The sequence below is a fragment of the Convolutriloba macropyga genome, chromosome 13, assembly GCF_964194025.1.
Source record: "Convolutriloba macropyga chromosome 13, txConMacr16.3, whole genome shotgun sequence".
Classification (NCBI taxonomy): domain Eukaryota; kingdom Metazoa; phylum Xenacoelomorpha; order Acoela; family Convolutidae; genus Convolutriloba; species Convolutriloba macropyga.
The window spans coordinates 13833582-13848290 of record NC_134480.1 but is presented as its reverse complement, the minus strand read 5'-3'; the positions used below and the strand labels follow the sequence as shown (position 1 = coordinate 13848290).

At 34.9% G+C, this 14709-nt stretch overlaps 2 protein-coding genes across 2 annotated transcripts; both read left to right on the top strand.

Moving 5' to 3' along the window:
- The first annotated feature begins 76 nt into the window (after positions 1 to 76).
- Positions 77 to 4512, top strand: LOC142351631 (uncharacterized). The gene is made up of 3 exons (XM_075403768.1): positions 77 to 247; positions 760 to 961; positions 3442 to 4512. Exons 2-3 carry the CDS (start codon positions 794 to 796, stop codon positions 4510 to 4512), a joined length of 1239 nt encoding a protein of 412 aa, XP_075259883.1. The 5' UTR covers positions 77 to 247; positions 760 to 793.
- A 565-nt stretch (positions 4513 to 5077) lies between these two features.
- On the top strand, positions 5078 to 14709 carry LOC142351468 (uncharacterized). The gene is made up of 3 exons (XM_075403496.1): positions 5078 to 5384; positions 6054 to 6203; positions 13984 to 14709. The coding sequence occupies exons 1-3, from the start codon at positions 5163 to 5165 to the stop codon at positions 14152 to 14154; spliced, it is 543 nt and encodes a 180-aa protein (XP_075259611.1). The 5' UTR covers positions 5078 to 5162; the 3' UTR covers positions 14155 to 14709.

The following is a 14709-nucleotide window of genomic DNA, read 5'->3' as shown; positions in this document are numbered from 1 at the left end:
TCTACTGTTTTCATTACTTTAGTTATCTGACTTTACTTGAATTATTTTTTAAAATTATTTTCTGAGCATTATTTTATATTGAGAGGTAGCCTCCGAAAATAGATTTTTCACGTGTTTGCTATCTAAAACGTTGTGTCTTTCGCTTAAAAAGTTTTCTTTTACAGAGCAAAGTTAAGCAATGCAAAGCTTCAGATTTGTGTGAATAAATAAGAAAGTACAGAACAAAAACAGCAGCAAAACAAGTCAGGTAAATAACTGAACAACTTTTAATTATTTTAAACTTCAGCTCTTCGATTTAGTTATAAATTATTAGTTATACTCCTACCATTATTTGAACATAAATTTTTTGTTTCCGAAGCACCACAAAGCTAATTTCGATATTCCGACATACCAATATATTTTTTTCAAAAATTACGGTGAGAAAATTACAATGTCTATACTCCATTACTAATTTAAAACCCAATCGATCTTTTCAAAAGAAGGTCAGTAACATTGAGAGCATTTTTCAGGTTCTGATTTTTTAAGTGAGTTTATATTAGTTCTAATATTTGCGTTCTAATTGCGCAATAATTTTGTTATAAAACAAAGAATTGCTTATATATTTAAGTGAGAAAGTATTTTACTTCGGTGCTCAATGAGCAAAAAGAAATTATGATACGACAGTGAAGTGTATAGAAGTTTCTGTAAAAAGCTCAACTGAAAGAAACTTTTGAAAACTTCAGAAAATTATACAGAGAACCATTAATTTCGTTATTTTAGGTAATATTGGGCGAGATTTCGTGGTACGATAGTGATGGTTGCCTATATAGGCATAGATTTGGGTACTAGTGCGTGCTGCGTGGCTAGTTACTGTGACGGGGAGGCACAGGTCATTTTGAACGAAGATGAGAGTCCAACTACTCCTTCTTATGTCGCATTCTCGGGCAATCAACGACTCATCGGATCAGCAGCCCTAGAACAGGTATGATCACTGTAGTCATTAGTCCAAATTAGCCTCGTTTTTTGGATCTGGGTCGAATAATGGTTTTTTAAAAATCATAAAAGCAACCTATACAACATTTTAAGCGATTGAGTTTTTCTTGCAAAATCTTCGAACAAAAATTTTTTTTGGTAAAAATAACTATTGCCGCTTGTGGTGACCGACAAACAGAAAAGGCTCAATATTTTAGGCTTGTCTTTTTATACATCTTAACTAACTGCAGTTTTAATCATTTTCTAACTTTTTAATTCTCTAGTTTAAAAACTTTTTACAGCAGGGACGAAACTTTATACAGGCAAGCACTGCTAGCAATCAAATGTTGAAATAGTAAGCAACAAAACAGCTGTAGCGCCCATTATAGAGTTAACGGAACAGGTTACAAGGGTTTCTATACTTTTTCGCTGTTTTGGTACGAATAAAAAAAATTGCACGGCGAAAAAGAAAAATATAGTTACTTTGTTTTCTTTTCGGAAGGTTTTCAACAGAGAAAACTTTTAAGTCAGAGCTGAACTAGCAGTTTTAAAATACACGAGGTAAACAGTTTTAAGATGTTGAGAGAAAATCGGAAAATTAATGTCTCCACTCGATTAAGACCACAAATGGAATGCCTTACGTATCTTCTTTGAGCCCACAAAAAACAAACAGCTGTGGGGACCTCTTGACGATATCCACAAACTTCCTCTAGTATTAACAAAAACAGACGGCAAAGACTGCCGGAGAAGGAACAAACAACTGAACGCGGAAAAGATCGGGGATATGCAGAGATATTAGTAGCAAAATCCCGCGTAAGGATAGGAACGAAGTGACAAAAAATTCTCTAGGGCAAACAATGCAAAAAAAACGTTGACATCGGAAAACAATGATCTCTGCATCATCCGTAACAGCTGTTTTGATGTTCCCGAGATCTCAAAAATGTCAATGAGCCGAATACAAGAAGCATTTGGCGCCGCAATTCAAACGAACATGAAGCCACTCTTCGTCAAATTAAGGAGCTCCAGAAGCAAACGGAAGTGGCCAACGAAATAGTTTACCCAAACATTTAGGGCGAACGAATATCCTGCAGAGCGACAACATTGCTGGCAGGAATGTTTATTAAAACTGATGATGATGAGTAAGAGAATGTATATACAAAGGAGAGCTGAAAACTTGATCATTATGCGATGAATTGTTCGCTGAAAATGAATCAGAAAAGTTGATGAAGGCCAAGCCACAAGCTAACGTTCAGCATTTAAGCCCTCTTCACGTTATTCCCTACCAAGTCTACAAAAGGCAGCAAAAGAGTTCATTAACAAAAAAGGGAGAAAATGAAATGCCCAGGGAAAAATGTACCGTGAACTATTAATCTGAGAATCTAATGGCGAAAACCAAAACTCACCATCACGGTTAAAAAATATCGTTACGATCAAGGATTCCTAATTGAATGCCCGAAGCTTATAATTTGTTCTTTGTTTATTTATGAAATTCAATTTTTAATTACTTGACACGTAATTGTGCGATCAGTTTCGCTTTTTTTTTTACCGCGGGGCCAGTTTTGGCTGAGATTAAAAAAATTGGTCTGAGTTTGTAAAATACTCGATTCTGATCTCTCTCTATCTATCTCTCTCTCTCTCCCTCTCCCCCTTTTGCTCTCTCTCTCTCTCTCTCTCTCTCCCTCTCCCCCTTCCTTTCGCTCTCTCTCTCTCTCTCTCTCTCTCTCTCTCTCTCTCTCTCTTTACTCTCTAATGATCAGACAGATATGAACGACAAGATTTTAGCATTAGGGCCCATGCTTTGCCTAAATATTCTCATAGAACAGAAAATTTCTAGACTAAGAGAAGTGCATCTTTTACTGGTTAGGTAAGTCTTAAGTTTAATATTAATTACTCTTGAGACTCCCATGAGACATTCTGAATTTACTACAAAAAAACCAGCTACAGAACACGTCTTATCCGTATAAAAACTCATACAGTTTTCCGGGTAGAGAGCATTGGATTTCGAAACTCACTTTTGATATGCCATAGTAAATTGGTCAGTAAGAGTGCAACGATACTTCAATCAATGTTTTTACGTGTGTCAATTGTGAGTGGAAAAATAGGCGAGCAGCAATTAAGTTTTCTTCAAATTGTAAGATTTGAAATATTACTGGTGAAAAAAATCAAGCAGGGTTCCCGCACCATGTGCCTTTTTTAACCTTTTTTGTGCACCTTTCTCATTTGTGAACCTATATCACTGAAACAAACAAACACAAGGAAAAAACTGAGAGTTTTCCGAGCTGGAACACGCCATAACCAGAATTTGTTTGAATTGTTGACAAACGAGCAAATATATTTTTACTCTTTATCTGAGTTTTAGCAAGTTGTTTGTAGTGTAGTCTCGGAGAAAAACTGTACCTACAAAAGCACATTATAAATTGTTTCTAAAACGCTTAAAATGTCACTACCAATCAAGTGACAGTCAATATGCCATTTCATTCCAAAATTTAGGCAAACGAGAATGTCGGAAACACAATCTACGACGCAAAACGATTCATCGGGCGGAAGTTCGACGACCCAGATATCGCGGATCTGATCAAGTCTTGCACTTTTGAAGTCGTCAACGAAGACAACAAACCCAAGTTCAAATTGGTTTGCTTCGGGGAGGAAAAAATACTGACACCTGAACAGATTTCAGCTATGCTGCTGACCAAATTGAAAGAACAAGCAGAAAAATCTTTAGATTTGAAAATTTCAGAGGCTGTAATAACAGTACCGGCTTATTTTAATAGTGAGCAACGGGAGGCAACCCTAGCAGCCGCTAAAATTGCCAAGCTAGATGTAATCCGGCTAATACACGAGCCGACTGCAGCAATTTTGGCTCACGGCTTGGACAAAAACTTCGAATTTGAGGAAAAGTTGATTTTAGTGTTCGACTTAGGAGGCGGAACTTTCGACATCACAATTGTTAAATGCAAAAACGAAGTTTTCACCGTTGTTAAAACGACCGGTGACTCAGCTCTGGGTGGTCGAGATTTCGATTCCCGTTTGATGTCGTTTTTGGAACCAGAAGTTGCTAAGCAATGCGGGAAGGGATTGCCAGAATCAAAAATAGCGATGATGAAACTAATGGAAAACTGTAAACAAGCCAAACATCAATTGTCAAGCGAAACAAATGGGAAAATTGATATTCCTGAACTGATAAATGGGAATGATTTCAATGAAACAATTTCGAGAGCCCGCTTCGAGGCGATTTCGGACGATTTGTTCAAACGAATTGAGAAATATGTTGAAGAAATTTTAGAAGAGGCGAAATTGCAACCGGATAACATCGATTTTGTTCTGCTCGTTGGAGGTTCGTCTAAGATTCCCAAAATCAGGGAAAGTTTGAAGGAAAAATTTGGTCAACAGAAGGTGATTTATAACGGAGATCCGGAACAGATTGTAGCCAGAGGTGCTGCGATCCAAGCTGCCCTGATCAAAAAGAGTGCCGAGCTCAAATCTGTGGTTTTAAAAGGGCTCTTTTTTGAAGCTGACACAAATTTCCTCAGAGATATTTCCTACGTCGAAAACAAAAGTTAACCTTGCGATAACAAAAGTTAACCTTTGAATAAAAATTAACCTTGCAATGATTGTGCGAAACCATACATTGCTCTTAGAAGGTCTTACAAGACTTATTTTTCGACTAGTATATCCGCAATTTTTCAAAACGGTTCTTAAATTTCATGCAAATTTGTTCAATCAGTTTTTTTAAACTAAAAAGTAATGAAACTTTTCAGATTGAGATCTGTAGTCTGTAGACTTTTCAAAATTTTCAGAAACATGAAATTTTTCGTTCAGAGAATCTTTTCGATATTGCTCTCTTGCTTTTTATGAACATTGCTTCATTGCCCCAGTTGATTCAGGATGTTAATCTTGCAAGAATCTTGCGTGATTTATAAATAATTCAAATTGCAGAATTAATAAAGAAAATCAATTTTTGTTATAACCTGTGATGTTTTATCCAGATTATGAATGACCAAAAACATTAGCATTCATATCGGTCACTTAAATTATTCTCAACTCTCTGAATTTCGGTAGAGATAACTAATAATTCAATAGTTATCTTCTAATTGGATTTCTTTGAAAAAGAGCTCTGATCAGATGTCTGTCCATTATCGCTTGGAGTGGCCGTGAAGGCGGGACTGGTATCCGTGATTATACCCAGAAACGAACCAATCCCGTGTGAAAACATGAAAGAGTTCAGAACTACGGTAGCCAATCAGAAAGCGATCACGTGCAAAGTTTTTGAAGGGGAGCGAAAGTTTCAAAAGTATAGCAACTATTTGGGGGAGTTTGTCCTAGAGGGAATCGAACCTGCGCCTGTTGGAAAAAACGCATATGATGTATATTTGGCCTTGGATGCTGATGGTGTCTTGACTGTTAGAGAAATTGAGAGACACACAGGCAAAAAGGTAATAATATCTGCATTTTAATCAATTACAATTGACTTAAAAGCATTTAAAAACAGTTCAGTTTAAAGGTATAAATTAAATGGGGGGGGGGATTTTCAGTTTGGAAGTGAAAACAGAGCAGATAACAAATTTCGCCCAAATTCCTATCAATATGCATGTTCAATTCGTCATAAATACACGCCCCTCCTCCACTCCTCCGTCCCCCCTCCTTCTCCTCCCCCGTGCCAGACGAAAGTGACCTCTGGTCAGACTGATGTGGTCTCGATAATTTATGTGCGGTCTCTGATAAGACCATCCCAGACGGATTTATCCTCTGATAATTAATCATGATCTACTAGTACGTCATTTGCTAGGGGTTCTATGCAGGTGCAGCTACTATGAACATGGACCAGCACTGGATTCAAACCAGTATCTCTTACTTGCAAGCCTAGTGTGCTACCAATTACACCAACTCGTCTTAAGCTCTCGAACTTAGGCATCTCTTATAACCCGTTCTCACGTTCTTTCTTGTTCCTCGAGGCTTTATTTCTCTAGCCAAGTATACGTTGAACAAGTAGAGCTTCTTGTCAAGCTATGTCAAGTTTATCTTATGCACAATTCACATTAGGTTGTTCTCTCTCAATCTTCTTACATCATTATAGATTATTATCAGCATTAATAGTTTTTTAGTGTGAGATGAGAATTGACAAGGCGAAAGACCGGATCTCGTGCAGGGATATCCAGGCCATGTTGAATGACGAAGAAAGGTTCCGAGAGACTGATCGGAAAGAGTTGGAACGCTTAGAGTTGAAGGACGAGTTCCTCGAATATATTGAAGAGGTAAACAAAGGGAATTATTTTAAAATAGGAATAGTGGCAAAAGGTTTTATGACACCTCCGAGGCCAAACCATCAGGGACAAAGTACGTGTTTCTGGATTCCATTTTTCTATTTTAAAACATGGGACCTCTAAGGATTTCACAGAATTGGGCTAGTATTAAAAACGGCAAAATTAAAGGAGAATTGTTTTTTTATAGGCGCGTTCTTACCGTAGCAACACGAACTGGATTTAACCCACAATAATTTATTAAGGAAGATTAAGAACCTCTGTAATTGATATTTTTAAACCTTTTTAATGTTTTGCAACATCAGCATTTAAAAGCATATGTTCGCATATGTTCCCACAATAGCATTTGAAAGCATAACATGACAAATTATTATCTCGGAAATGATATTGCACAAACGTTTGTTTTAGCACCGAACAAGGTTTTCATCAAGCTGCTTCGATAAAAGTCAATATGGTTTAGCTGGACTTTGAAAAAAAACAGCGGATAAAAGTATTTGAGTTGTCAATGGAAACAAAACATCTACCTAATTTTCAAAAACGAAAGAATACTTAGTTGCACATAACTTATGGATAAACATTATCACAAGGGTTTTCCTCAATTGTGCTTCTTTTAAAAATCATGAACTATTTAAGTTTCAAATCGATTTGCATTTTTGTTGGTTTTCATTATGCTTTATCTGTATTTGTCTATAGCTCATTCGAAGTTTGAAGGCTATCAATATTCGCAAAGTCATATTGCCGGCTTCCAATTAAAAGTTAATGGTTTTTAAAACTCTCTGTCAAAAACGTTGGCAATTGTAGCTGTGGCGGTCACAATAGTTTTTTGCCTAGATAAAAGAAAAACCGAAAGCATCAAACAGCCATCGGATTCAAACCACGTGCTTCACTGAAACCGTTTTCACCTCAAATTACTCGTAGCCAGATTTTGTTTCAGAAACGCACAAGGCTGGAAAACCAAATGTTCCTTTTATTTCAACTGCCATAATTGACTCGATTATGTGGCTTATATAAGGTCTGCTAGCAAGGTCTCTATAAATGTGTTCTTGATAAAACAATGGCAATTGAACGCATTTAGAGATTATATGAAATTAGGCAGTGACATAAAAGAAGCGGTAAAAGTAGGTAAAATGAATAAATCTGTTTCAAATCAGTTTGCATCCAATTTATTGGAAAACAAGTAAAATTTTGAAAGCTTTCAAAAAATTTTTAATATAAGTTATGAAAAACCGCTCATTATAATAAACTTTAGGAGTGTAAGATTGGAATATTTGAGATTCAAAGAGTAAAAAAGAGCTCAACTGCTTCTTCACTTGCTGAGATATTTTTCTATGCAATAGCACTGAATTAGTAAGAGGGATTTTGGAGCTTATATATCTCTGAAATTAAATTAAAAAAGACATTTTGAGGCAACTTGAAGCACTAGAATACGTAAACATTTGTTTACAAAACTCTGTGTTGAATTTTTTTTTATAATTGTTTGGGATTCAAAACTAAATAACTCAAAAACATTTCTTAAAAAAAATTTTGAGTATCAAAACAACAAAATTGTTTAATTATATAGAGCAATTCAGACTGGTCATTTTAAAAAAAAAATACTTTGAGTTAAATTTTTTATACTTTTTACTTAAAGATATACTTAGTTACTTAAAAAATCATTAAGCGACCGACCAATGCATACAAAACTATTGAACGTTTTATCATCAAACACTCGAAGAATTTGTCAACAATAAGATGAACTAACAGCAAAACATAACTTAAGATCAGGACAAAGTTGAAAAAAAATAAATTTCTGTTTCTGAAAAAAACACATGTTTCGAAGCAGCTAAGTTAAAGGGAATTAAACAACTGAACACATCCTTACTTGTTTCCAGAGTACCGATACTTTTCATTCTTGATGATCAGTCTCTGCTACTTGATCTGGCCGGTGAAATCAAAATCAGGCCACAAATTTTACTTTAAGTTGACCTCGAAGTCACTAAGAGTGTACGAAGTGCTCTTTGAAAAAGACCGCACCGAATACAAAATAAAATATACGAAATGGGAACTCAAAAACGGCCGACTGAGTACAGGAAACTCCTCCCTACAATTGATATTGGTTGCAGTTTTAATGATTGACAATTATATGAAACAAGAAACCTCAAAGGGGGACAAAGATGTGGGAATTTTTTGAAAAACTATCAAAAAATAGTAAGTTTTTTTTTCAATTCTCAGAGTAGCCAAATAAACTACACAATGCAGAAACAAATATTGCTGTTCGTTTTTGAGTCAATAGTACATGCGGAACGATTAATTAATACATCTCTCAAAGTCATTATTTTTCAAAATTTTCAGGAAAGTTAAGACGTAATTTCACAATTTTTTTTTTATTTTTCTGAAATTCTTTTTCAACTAACCAACATTAGACAGATCTCAATTAATTTTCTTCGTAATTCTCAAGACTATGAAAATTTTTCAAAACTAAGGGAACATCGGAAAATTATGTTCAAAAAGGTAAGAAACAGACTAAAATTCAAAAATGGCTAGAAATGACTAAACCTCTGTCTCAAACAACATATGAAAAAAATAATGTGTTTCAGTTCAAGATGGAGCATTGAAAAAAACGTACTTCTTCTATGATACCCTCAATAAGCCACCTGATGTGTGAATTGGTTGAATTTTGACAAAGTTTTATCTAAATTTGATTTTAAAAAATGAGGCTAAACTGCATTAATTTTTGAGTCAAATTAGTCGCCAAAACATTTTCAAAAAATCAAAATTCCCAAAATTTTATCTTGTAGTGAAATAATAGACGCAGACATCTTCAAACTCATTCCACATTTGTTGGTTTGGGGTGTCCTCACAGAGGTGAAAAATTTTCGGACCGAAAAAAATTAGGGCTAGTGTAAGTTCTCCTATTTTTTGAGAAGTAATAAGAGAGTAACAAGCCGATTTCGTAATACACTGAGAAACAAAATGACAAAAACGAAAAACTTGATTCAGTTTTTTTACGCTTGTGAATCTCGTGGGTTTATTGAGAGGTTGATTTGTCTATGAGACCAGTATACCCTGTTTCTGCTGATTTAAGCTCTACTTGCAGTACCAGTACTTGCTGGCATGGATATTGTGGACTCTATTCTCGGTGACCATTACATCTTCATGTTTCTGTCTACTCTTACATCGCTACATACTTTTCATCTTCTCCTGTTGAAGTGATTTGACCTAACCTGGTTAAATGTCAAGTGATTTAAATCAAACTAAATTCTCAAAAAACGAAGCCACATGTAATCATTTTTAAAAAATAGTTTTTTCCTTGAGTGAACATTGTGTTCACCAAAAACCAAACTGTGTTCTTCGAATTTTTTAAATTTTTTGAAATGGCTATTAATTGCAACGACACCGAAGGCAATTTCTGTGCCTTGCATTTTTAGGCACTGCTGTAAGGAAAGAATAGATTTAGATCACCAAAGTTAATGGTGACTACTTAAGTAAAGGAGTTTCCATGATCCCTGGTTTATAAAGTAAGTCTGCTAATCTATACAAAAAACAATTTGATAAATTTTAATCAAATAAGGAAATTGAAATCTATTTAAAAGTGTTTCATAATTTTGACTTTTTAAACTGATGTGTAAAAAACTTAATCTTCAAATTTTGTAATTATGGTTATTCAGATGACAATTTATCATTTATGATATTTGCTAACTAAATTTTTACTTGGTTGTTTGAACAAATTAACCGCGAAAATACAATTTATTCTGGTACTTGGGACGCTGCATGATATGTCAACGCAGTAAAGCGCAAACTATTGATCAAAAAAAGATGAACAGATACAAGAAAAATTGCAACTAGTTTTAAAAAAGTAATATGTATGAAAAACAGATCCGTAACAAAATTTGGCTTTTTTAGGCAAAAAACTGTGCCATTGAACGAATTTTGCTGATCGGACGTTTTATATATAAACCACACGTTGTGTTATTAAGAAAAGGGTCAGTGTTTAGGCCTTCGATGTTTCCGTGAGTTCAATTTGATGATAGAGAGTAAGATGACCCCACGCCAGTGTAGCTTCTGAATCCTAACAAAAAGCTGGAAAAAACATACCACACGAGAGAACATCATTTTAACTCTCAAAACTCTTCACTTAACTTGTCATTTGCTTGAGCCAAATTTTAGGATTTCGTTCAATTCAGGTAATCACAAACATTTGCTCAAATTTTTCAACCTTTCATTTAGACAAAATCGATGTCTTTATTCCATTTTTCAGTGGCGATGAAAACTTTTCGTTTAAAAAAAATTGTTGTCTCTTGTCGGGAACTTCACGGTAGGTAGATGGTTTTTATTTCGCCTGGAATAAAAACAATCAATCCCAAATTTAAACAATTTTGTTTGCAAAAATTTACGCAAGTTCTTTTGAATCTCGCATAATTTTTTTCCTGTATTTGGATACCTTAATGCTAATTTAAACTTTTATATCTTTACTGATAACATTCTGATTTAATTTCAATTTGGTTGCTGTTTTTTGAGTGGAAAAAAAAAGAAGAATAAATTGAAGCTCTTAAGAAGCATTTTTTCGGAACATAATCTCAGAACAGTTAACCTTCGAGCAATATAGACGGAGGTTAAACTTTTACAGTTAATTTTTCATCTTTATGCTCAACGATCGTCAATTTCATTGATAACTTTTATCAAATAGAGCTACATAAAAATCCACAAAGCGGTAGAGTGATCAGATTCTTTTAAATTGAGTAGACTTGATAGCTATTAAACATCGAAAACTTCCCAAAGTTTTTAATCCAATCGAGTTTGAGCTCTGTTATGCACAATGATTAACGAGTTTGCGGAGTTCGGATTGAATTTTTCCTATTCAAAGTATTTGAGTTGTATTGGTGTACTGTCTTTTTTATGATCTGTACACAATTCTTAAACCTTTTCTTGTCACTGAGAAGTCAATTTGTTGCAGTGATTTTAGTCATGCTAGAGTTGTAAGAGGAACAAAAATTGAGTACCTAAAAGTTGCGACTCTTAGAAAGAGCTATTGAAAGTGAACATTAGAATGGTTTTTAAACAGATTTTCAGTTTTTGAGAGAAAAATTTTTTCAGGTGCGGCAATTTGACTTCTGTTTTCGCTGTTTTTCTTTTCAACAAATTTATATCTCTACAAATACTTTTAAAAACTATTGGCCTTGCTCCGATAATACATAATTGAACTTATTTAAACCTCTCAAACAGTCAACAATTGGTTTTCATTGACTGTGACATTATTTGTTTTCATGAAATAAAAGTAATATTTTTTTTGTATTTTGCCTTTCTTTATTGTTCTTTTTGTGGTGTTGTAATTTAATATCATCAACGATTGGTGTAAATGAAATGTATTTCTTGAGGCAAATTTGTATTAAATGGTTAATTTAAGTTAAAAACTAATGGCTTTAACGACTATGACAACAATTGTTTTTTTAAAAAAATAGCAATTTTTTGATCATTTTCCATCTTTGGGAGTTTTTTTGTTTTGTCACCTAGATTAAATATTGTTAACTCTAAGCGGCTATCTTATAAGTCCAATTGTTGTCAGTTTAAATGTTTTTCATATGAAACAGTGTCTTCACTGCTTTGACAACAGCTGTTTTCGAAAAATTTTTGGATTTTCCTCCTTCATGTAGTTTTTTGTTTTTCTGTCGCTTACTCTCATTAACCATGATCCTCACTAGCTTCAATATCAGAAAATTTTTGTTGAATTAGTTTTTTCAATTTTAAGCTCCAAGTTTTAACTTTGGCACGACTTGTTTTCAGAAATTATTTCAGACTTTTGTCGGAGTATTTTAGTTTTTGTAATTTTTTTTATATAAAGATATTTTACAGATTAATTCACGAAATTAGAAAATCTTGGTTCATAAACGGTCAACGATCATTGTTATCAGTTCAACCCATGCAATCAATCATGCAATCAAAATAGTTTCCTTTTTGGAAAAATTGTTTGAGGTAAAACTTCCTGTTCTGGACAATCACATTTCACCCGCCACTGAGGTACAACTAGTATGATAATTCATTAAATTTGGGCTCCCCACTCATTGGGTGAGTCAAAAACTTATCACTATAGATTGTCCCCGCTCATGGATGACACACTATTCAATGCCGACTCGCCTCTTAACTTCTGCAACAAGGATTCAAAGATCTGCTCCCGTTTCATATGTGTCTATAATCTTGTATCCCTTGCAAGGAGCATGATTGCAGACCCCCGAATTGCTGTAACAGAGACTGATTGAGATAACCTACTGAAGGCTACCGACAACCCCGCCGGCTGCAAATTTTTGTAATTGTTTTTTGTGGTCTTGTCAGTTTGTCTCATTGATGATGTGTCTCAATTGCTCTCCAATTAGGCATTAAAGGGTGTATTTATTGTTTATCTTTAAAGCCAGGAATTTAATTAGCTTCGACACCATTTGTTTTCGACTAACTTTTGATTGTTACCTGCAATTGTTGCTTATTTTGTTGCGTGGTCCTCCAATTGACAGTAGAGTTCAAGTTTTAGTAGTGTGTTTCACGAACTTTGGTACCAGTTATGACATTCATGTTTTGGCAAAATGTTGTTTGCGCAGTCCTTCTATTTTGTCTGCAGTGCTTTTCTTCTCAATAGGTGCTTGCTGTGTAAGCAGAGTAGGCGTTTGCTGTGGTTCTGCTTTGTAAAAGTTTTTTGAGGTATACTTTGTTGGGGTAAATATTACAATAATACTCCTTTTCGAAGAGAAATATGAACTTTTTTTCGGTTTTTGGAGGATTTTGTTTGTTTTCGCGGAGGTATTGTCATTTCATTTGTTTATTATCGGAAGCTGATCTTTTTGTTGCCTTCTGTTGCTTCAGTTCTTTGAATTATAATTAAGGACTGGTCCAGCTCTTTTTTTTTATTTCAGCGTCTAACCTGGCCAAATTCTCTTGGCATTTGATTAAAACTGAAAGCTCCAAGCAATTCAATCGAAAAGTTGGATGTTTTCTATTTGTGCCCTCCACTTAGTGGGTGCATATTAATTGCACCCCACACCCACGTGCTTTTTTTTACATGATGATTTATTATGTTATGACAGGTGCTCTGTAATTGGGGGGTTTATAATTTAGGAGGGGGGATCATACAAACTGAATGTTGGAACCAAATTCAGAAAAGGTAGGAGATTTCACAGTTTTGAATTGAGTTATTATCAACACTTTGGTTATCAGTAAGTATAGAAAGAGATGTCAGATTTTAAAACAAACTGCGATCACTTTTCTCCGACAGAAACAAGAACAAATGTTAATGTCTTAACGTATTCCGTGGCACAGGCTTCTCTCCAGCCGCTAAAAAATGAGCAACCGTTATATCATCAAAGAGGCCTATAGGAGCTTGACTGGGGTTTTTCTCATTATCCTAGCCCCGCCTTAGCTGTCGCAACGTATACCCCCCCCCCCCCCATTTACGATACAATAATGGAGGCTATAATTACTTGAAATGCTACAATTCTAAAGAACCTTTGACTGATCTTAACAAAAGTAAAGTTTCGCGCTTTCAGCTCTTTCATTTGTTGCACATTTTCAAGGATAATTTTCAACAAACTTTTGGGTTTTTCCCATTATAGCCCCCCCCATGGAGTTATAACCCCCCATTATGGTATACTTACCAGGATTGGGGAAGGGAAGCTATAGGTTATCTGACAGATAAGCGGGGGGGGGGGGGGGGTTACTGGCAAAGACAGAAATTTTTTTGGGGAACTTTCCCGACTCGAATAGACTTATTGAAGAAAATGCGCTACTTCATAAATTTTTGCTTATTGTTTAGGTTGAATGCAACGCGAACGGGAACGAAGAAGTTTTGGCTGAAACTGAAAAAGCACGAAAATGGCTGCAAGATAATAGAAAAAGCAGTCATGATGATCTAGAGCAGAAATTTGAAGAGTTCAAAAACAAACCACTGTGGAGAATAATCCAGAGAATGCAACAAACTCGGTGACAGAAACAGTTCGACTTTGTCTCATTTTCATTGCCCCCCCCCCCCCAACCATTATAAAGAGCATATTCAATATGTCACCCTCTCGAGATGCAACTAAATTGTGACATATACTAAAAAACTTTTGAACTGTGGCATGTAATGTGTAATACAAAACAGACATTAAAATTGTTTAGTAATGTTCTGTATATTGACGTTCGCATTGCTGCAAACAATTTTTTAGGAATTAACCCAAAAAAATGCCTCTGATTTTCCCTCGGACTTAAGGGCCTTTATTTACTAAAATTACACAGCAGAGCTTTGTACTTGAAGTCGAGAAAATATCTTTTCATGGATCGAGGAAAAATTTTTCATGACGAGAAATTTCATTGCATAGTGGGGCCAAGGAAAACTTATTGATCGAGCACGGTCTATTCACGTGCCGAGCAAAACTTTCAAAGGGCTGCTTTTTAACAAATTCGCATTTTTTGCTTCTGTAAATATTGAAGTAACACCGGAGCAATAAGAAACAGCACTGAGATAAAACAATCCAATTTAAATTACTATTAGAAAACTGCC

Coding starts and splice junctions, on each gene's coding strand:
- LOC142351631 (XM_075403768.1), top strand. CDS start 794: ATGGTTGCCTATATAGGCATAGATTTGGGTACTAGTGCGTGCTGCGTG. Junction 962..3,441: donor GATCAGCAGCCCTAGAACAG/GTATGATCACTG, acceptor TCCAAAATTTAG/GCAAACGAGAATGTCGGAAA.
- LOC142351468 (XM_075403496.1), top strand. CDS start 5,163: ATGAAAGAGTTCAGAACTACGGTAGCCAATCAGAAAGCGATCACGTGC. Junction 5,385..6,053: donor AGAGACACACAGGCAAAAAG/GTAATAATATCT, acceptor ATAGTTTTTTAG/TGTGAGATGAGAATTGACAA. Junction 6,204..13,983: donor TCCTCGAATATATTGAAGAG/GTAAACAAAGGG, acceptor CTTATTGTTTAG/GTTGAATGCAACGCGAACGG.